This window comes from Orycteropus afer, unplaced genomic scaffold (assembly GCF_000298275.1).
Source record: "Orycteropus afer afer isolate SDZICR_OR568_19922 unplaced genomic scaffold, OryAfe1.0 scaffold00174, whole genome shotgun sequence".
Lineage (NCBI taxonomy): Eukaryota > Metazoa > Chordata > Mammalia > Tubulidentata > Orycteropodidae > Orycteropus > Orycteropus afer.
Window position 1 is genome coordinate 3,540,462 of NW_006921761.1, and position 6,469 is coordinate 3,546,930.

General features: G+C 60.8%; 1 protein-coding gene across 1 annotated transcript; it reads left to right on the forward strand.

Moving 5' to 3' along the window:
• Positions 1-17: 17 nt before the first annotated feature.
• Positions 18-6,031, forward strand: TPM2 (tropomyosin 2). The gene is made up of 9 exons (XM_007946915.2): positions 18-131; positions 453-578; positions 3,275-3,408; positions 3,500-3,617; positions 3,705-3,775; positions 3,908-3,983; positions 4,456-4,518; positions 4,841-4,910; positions 5,949-6,031. Exons 1-9 carry the CDS (start codon positions 18-20, stop codon positions 6,029-6,031), a joined length of 855 nt encoding a protein of 284 aa, XP_007945106.1.
• The last annotated feature ends 438 nt before the right edge of the window (positions 6,032-6,469 follow it).

Consider the following 6,469-nt stretch of genomic DNA (forward strand, 5'->3'; position numbering starts at 1 on the left):
CCAGCCCCGACGCAGCCATGGACGCCATCAAGAAGAAGATGCAGATGCTGAAGCTGGACAAGGAAAACGCCATCGACCGCGCGGAGCAGGCCGAGGCCGACAAGAAGCAAGCGGAGGACCGCTGCAAGCAGGTGGGGCCGCGCCCAGGGCAGCGCCTCCCCGACCCCCCGCCCCAGCCAGCCCCCCGAGGCCCTCCTGCCTCGGCCGGCCACCTTTAACTCCTCCACCAGAGCCCGGGGAGCCCCACTTCTGCCCTGGTAGGGCCACGACCGACTTGAAGGCTTCTCTGCCCTCCCCCCCCCCACCCCCCCAGCCCCCAGCGGGACCGGCTCCCCTCCGCCAGCCCTCCTCCTGTTTACCACCTTCCAAACCTGCGCCTTCCCACTGGCCCCTGGCACATCCCTGGCCCCGGCCCCTGCCCGGCCGGGCTGACCCAGGCCCTTCTCTCCCAGCTGGAGGAGGAGCAGCAGGCCCTGCAGAAGAAGCTGAAGGGGACGGAAGACGAGGTGGAGAAGTACTCGGAGTCAGTCAAGGATGCCCAGGAGAAGCTGGAGCAGGCCGAGAAGAAGGCCACTGACGTGCGTGTGGGCCGGGGGGTGTCAGAATAGGGGCCACGCATGGCGTGGGAGGACCAGGGGCTCGAGGGCTCCCCAGCACCGGCACAGAAAGGGTTTCCTCTCCGGCACCCACGCTAGGGCCAGCTAGCACAAATGATCCAAAACCATGGGGCTGGGTGGCTAAGAACAGACCACCTACCTCAATTAATCCTTTAGCTGAAAATGGGGAGGAGGCTGCAGCCACATTGGTGAGGCGTGTGGGAAGCAGGGGTGTGAGGTACTGGTAGATAAGAGAGGGGGGAGGAATCCACAGAGGGGACCCTGCCCTGGGCTATACTCCCGAGGGGCCATTAGAAATTCCCTGGCCTTGACCTCTGGCCCCAACAACCCCGCTGTGCACTGGGGCCCGGCTCATGTTCTGACGGCTCCTCATTTACCCTCATTAAGCTGTCAGCCTCTGCAGCGTGCCAGGCCACAGGGCAGAGGGGTAGGGCCACAAATGCCAAGGCAGCCGCCTTGGCAGTCCCTGCGCACTCTGAGACTTCTCTGCCCGCCTCCCAGCCCCAGCCCCAGCCCCAGCCGACTTCTTCACTCCCTGCCTGCCGTTGGGCACCCCACCTTGAGGTAGAATGACCACACAGACAAAGCACCTTTGCCATTCTTTGTCTCGGTTTCCACCCAGGAAACCTTCCACCCAGGGGTGTTTCCAGATTGAGATGAGCCTCTGGTCGCAGTTACAGAGGAAGTGGCATAAATCATGGTCTGAAAGCCAGAGGTGACGTCACTGGTCGTGGTGACCCTTCGCCAAGCCCCCCGCCACCCCCAGAGTCGGGTCTCTGTGACCTCCAGCCTTCCGTTTTGGTTCTCCACCAGCGCCGGCACTGGGAGGGGTCTGACCTGCAGCTGCTGGGGGGGGGGTGGCCCTGGGCATCTGACCCGCTATAAATAACCAGGGCCTGGTGCGGCTGGAGGCAGGACTGGAAACCCAAGGAGCTGGGGGGGGGGGGGGGGGGGGACAGGGACAGAGCTAGCGAAGCAGGGCAGCAAGGCCAGGGGCAGGGAGGAAACGTTCCCAAGCTTCTGCTGTGACCTTGAACACACCGTGCACCTACACGGTGCTCAGTGCCCCCTTCTCTCTAGCTTCCTGTTGTCCATTTTGTCCAGAGAGCACTGTCTGCCCTTTAGTTAGCAGCAGCCAGGGCCAGGAAGAGCTTTAGGAGTGGGAAGGACAGAAGCTCAGAATGCCAGCCCTGTGATGAGGGCGTCAGGACTCTCCAAAGTCAGCCCATCGTCCCACCACCATGAAGAGGGTTTTCCGTGGCCAGAGCCTCCTCTCTCTCAAGTAGACCTCAGTGTCCCCCAGAGTCACTCTTCCCAGCCCCCAGTGCCGTCCCTAGAATCCTTCCACACTGAGTCATTCGGCCCCGTGCCCGTGACGGGCTCTGGTCCCCTGAGGTGGCCAAGCTCCAGGTGCTTTCAGCACCTGGAAGGCCAGCTGCAAGCAGCCTTCTATATATGGCGCTGAGCGCCTCCTGCCCTACAGGGCCGCCACCTGGCAACGGCGGCCGTCCCCTTCCCCTGTGCCCACTCTGTGTTTACTGGTTTCCATTCCTCTATGATGGTCCTTTCTCTTTTCCGTCTTAAATCTCAGGGTTCCTTTGTCTCCGTCTTTGAGGGACAGTGCTCTGCTCATTCTTTGGGCGGTGTGTTCTTTCTGTGTGTTGGTTTACTGTTTCCTGAATAGTGATTGTCAGGATTACTTGGGAGCTTTGGAAAAAAAAAAAAGATAAACTTCCCAAGCCCCCACCCTGGAGACCCCAGTTGAGTGGGTCACCCATGGAGCTTGCGAACGTGTCTGGTTTGATAAGCCTCCAGGATGGGTCTGCTGATTGATTAAGTATCGGAAGCACTGTGTTATCTCGCACGGCCTTCTGAGGGAGTAACTAAGATTAATAGAGGGGGAAACTGAGGCTTAGAGAGGCTTAGTCAGGTGCCCAAGGTCACGCAAGTGTTGAGTGGCTGAGCCGTGGCTCAGGGACAGCGTTCTAACCCACAGCTAAGGCTCCTCACCCCAGACCTCACTGCTCCTCCCATTGACTTCATGCCCTGCCAACCCTTTTGTTAGCCTATCATCAGTTTTTGCGGACTTTCTCCAAAACCTCCGTGGTTTTGCCTCCATACCCAGGGTGAGAGACTCACCCCACTGCCTCCTTCCTGGCTTTGGCAGGGAGCCCCGTGCCAGAGCCCTGGCTGCTCCCACACAGGCTGGGCTTGCCGCCAGCCTCCTGCTTGGAGTCTGCCTGGCAGCCAGTGACGTCACAGAACTTGATTCGGTGATTGGCTATCTTTAGCAGCAGTGAGGTCTGGTTGGCCTAATCCTCTAGCACCTTGCCTGGACCAGGCTGTACTGTGGAGGAATAGGGACTGTCTCTGCTCAAGGGGGAAAGAGGGACCTGGATGCAGAGAACCACTGGGACACTCACCATGCACAGTGCCAGAAGAGGCCCTGTAGCGGGGGAGTGGGGCCGGCCGAGGAGTGGGCTCTTGGCTGGAGCCTGGAGTCTGCACAGAGGACGGTAGGTTGGGTGGAGGATATAGGTAGAAAGTATAGAAGCCGGGAAGGCTAGGTTCTTTCTAATCTTGCCATCCCCCCTGAGCCTCTCTGAACCCCAGCCAGGACTGGCAAGGCCTTTCTGACCCGAGACCTTTGACCACAGGCCGAGGCAGATGTGGCCTCCCTGAACCGCCGCATCCAGCTGGTGGAGGAAGAGCTGGACCGGGCGCAGGAGCGTCTGGCCACCGCCCTGCAAAAGCTGGAGGAAGCCGAGAAGGCGGCTGATGAGAGCGAGAGGTGGGCAGGGCGGGCCTCAGGGCTGGGCTGGCGGGAGGGGGCCGTCTCTGCTGGTCCTGACCCCATTCACTCCCTTCTCCCTGCCGCGTAGAGGAATGAAGGTCATCGAAAACCGGGCCATGAAGGATGAGGAAAAGATGGAGCTGCAGGAGATGCAGCTGAAGGAGGCCAAACACATCGCTGAGGACTCGGACCGCAAATACGAGGAGGTGATGCCCGGCCGGCCCCCCTCTCTCCCACGTCCCATCTCCCGGGGTCCCTCACTGACCCCCATCCTTCTCTCCCGCCCCCCACAGGTGGCCAGGAAGCTGGTGATCCTGGAAGGAGAGCTAGAGCGCTCAGAAGAGCGGGCTGAAGTGGCTGAGAGGTAAGAGCACCGTGGACAGCACGGAAGCCTGGCCGACAGAGGCTGGGGCGCTCTGCACAGTGGGGAGGCGGTTTCCCCGGTTCATGGCCATGGACACAGGTCCTGTCTCTGACCCCTGCCCGCTGCCCCCAGCCGAGCCAGACAGCTGGAGGAGGAGCTGCGAACCATGGACCAGGCCCTCAAGTCCTTGATGGCCTCAGAGGAGGAGGTAGTGGCCTCTCTGGGCATGGCGCCCTCTCTCAGCTCACCTGCCCTCCTCCTCCGGCTGTGGCTGCGGCTGCGCTCTCTCACCTGGGGCCATGGGAAGGGCCTGGGGCCTCCGGACTCCACCTGCTCTCACTCTCACTACTCTGCTCTTCTCTCCTCTCCTCCGTCCCTCCCCCCACTGTGTCCTCCTGCTGCCTTGCCCACTGTGCCCCCACACCCCACCCTGCCACACGCCCCTGCAGTAAATGTGGGGACCTAGAGGAGGAGCTGAAAATTGTCACCAACAACTTGAAATCCCTGGAGGCCCAGGCCGACAAGGTAGAGGGGGCAGAGGCGCAGTGAGGATGGGCACCTGCAGGGGAGGTGACGGGCCCAGGCAGGGAGGGGCTGGGTGTTTGTGGGAGAAAGATGAGAGGTCTCATGGAGGCGGTGTACTGATGGCGTGTGTGTGTGTGTGTGTGTGTCCCCAAAAGTATTCCACCAAAGAGGATAAATACGAAGAGGAGATCAAGCTGCTGGAGGAGAAGCTGAAGGAGGTGAGGGTTTCCTTCCAGACCCCAGACCCTCCTCGCCTGGCTTTGGCAGGGAGCCCCGTGCCAGAGGCCTGGCTGCTCCCACACAGGCTGGGCTTGCCTCCAGCGCTCCTGCTTGGAGTCTGCCTGGCAGTCAGTGACGTCACGGAACTTGATTCTGTGATTGGCTATCTTTAGCAGCAGTGAGGAATTGGGCAGCTGATTCCTGCCAGAGGCTGCCTGAGGCAGCTGGTTTGGGGAAGGGGTGGAGGAAGGTTGTCTTCGGTGACAGTCTCTGGGGGAGTCTAATTTGTTCCTGTTTCCCCCACCCTTCCTTCGCTCCCAGGCTGAGACCCGGGCAGAGTTTGCCGAAAGATCTGTGGCAAAGTTAGAGAAAACCATCGATGATCTGGAAGGTAAGTGATACGCCCCTTGCCCCAGCAGCCCCTCAGAAGGGCTGCAACCCCTGGTCCCCTCATCTTCCCCCCCTTGCACCTGCCGCCACTGGACTAGGATTGCCTCAAGAAAAAGGAGGCAGTCGGCTTTCGTAAAGATTTGTGGGAACCCCGTGGGGGTCACTGTGAGTCGGAGTCGACTCGATGGCAGTGCGTGTAAACTCGGGCTGGACCATCTAGGACCCCACACACCCCACTGACTCTGGTGGGCTACGTGCGCCATTGGGTACTCGTGCCTGGCCACAGCCCACCCACTGCAGTGTCCGAGAGTCCCCTGGAGGGCTTCCAGCGCAGGTTCCTGGGCGGCTGCTGATTTGGGGCTGAGAGCCTGCGCTTCTCACAAGCTCCCTGGTGTTGCCCATGCTGCTGGTCCACAGGCCACACTTTGGGCCGCGCTGACCCTGACAGTTTCCTCTCCAAGGGCGACACTGTGGAGCCCTGCCCCGGGACCTATGCTTCAAATAGAGAGCTACCTGACTATCTGGGTTTGCATAACAGCATGAAGGGAAAACACTGTTCTAAGCTAGATACCGAAAAGTTGGACATCCGGGTATTTGCTAGGCTGTGGCTGGTTCTCCCGTTCTCACAACTCTGTGCCTCATATCGCTCCCTTTGCTGGTACAGCCACTCTTCAGCTTTCAGAACTGCTGTTTCTCCTCCTTCTGACCTTCCCAGGCGGTTCCTCTCCACGTTAGGGCGTTAGACCTTCCCCCTGAAGGAAGGCTCCCTGCTAATCCAGAGCACTGTACCCCCGGGTCCCCGGGGGCTGCGGGAGCTCCTGGAGGAAGAGCCACTTTGGGGTACAGAGGAAGGCAAAAGAAAGGGGTGCCGAGGGGGCGGAGGAGGGCCCCTGCCAGCCGTCCACCTGCTCTCTGGTCTCTCTCTGGCTGTCACCTGTCTCTGACTTCATTTTCCTTTCCACTGCCCTGCCCCCTTCCTTCTCTCCCTCCATCCCCTCCCCACACTCCCGCTTGGTCCCCACCCTCCACCCCCACCCAGACGAAGTCTACGCGCAGAAGATGAAGTACAAGGCCATCAGCGAGGAGCTGGACAACGCCCTCAACGACATCACCTCCCTCTGAGCCCCGCACCCACTGCGGCCCCTCCGCTCTCTGCTCCCCTTTCCATTCTCTGGGGAGGGCGGGCAGGAGGGACAAAGTTTGGTGACACTGCACAGTCAGGCTGCAAGCAGCCACGGGAGGGCCCCCATCACACCCGGCCCCCACCCTGGCACTTGCTTCATCCTTCTGTCCATCTGCTTCCCCACACCTGTGAGTATCCACCTCTTTCTGCTGCTTAATAAACTCTTAACCTCGTCTCCTGCTGTCCTCCTGTCCTCCATAGGCACTTCCATCACCCCACAGAGCGCTGGTTGACTCCCGAGACCCCTGGCCCCAGCACTGAGCCCACGCACAAGCACTGTGGCCCATGCTGAAACACCCTCCCCACGGGGCACTCGGCTGTCACTCTCTCTCACTGTTGCATGTGGCATGTGCGAGCCCATCGGGCACCCTGACCCC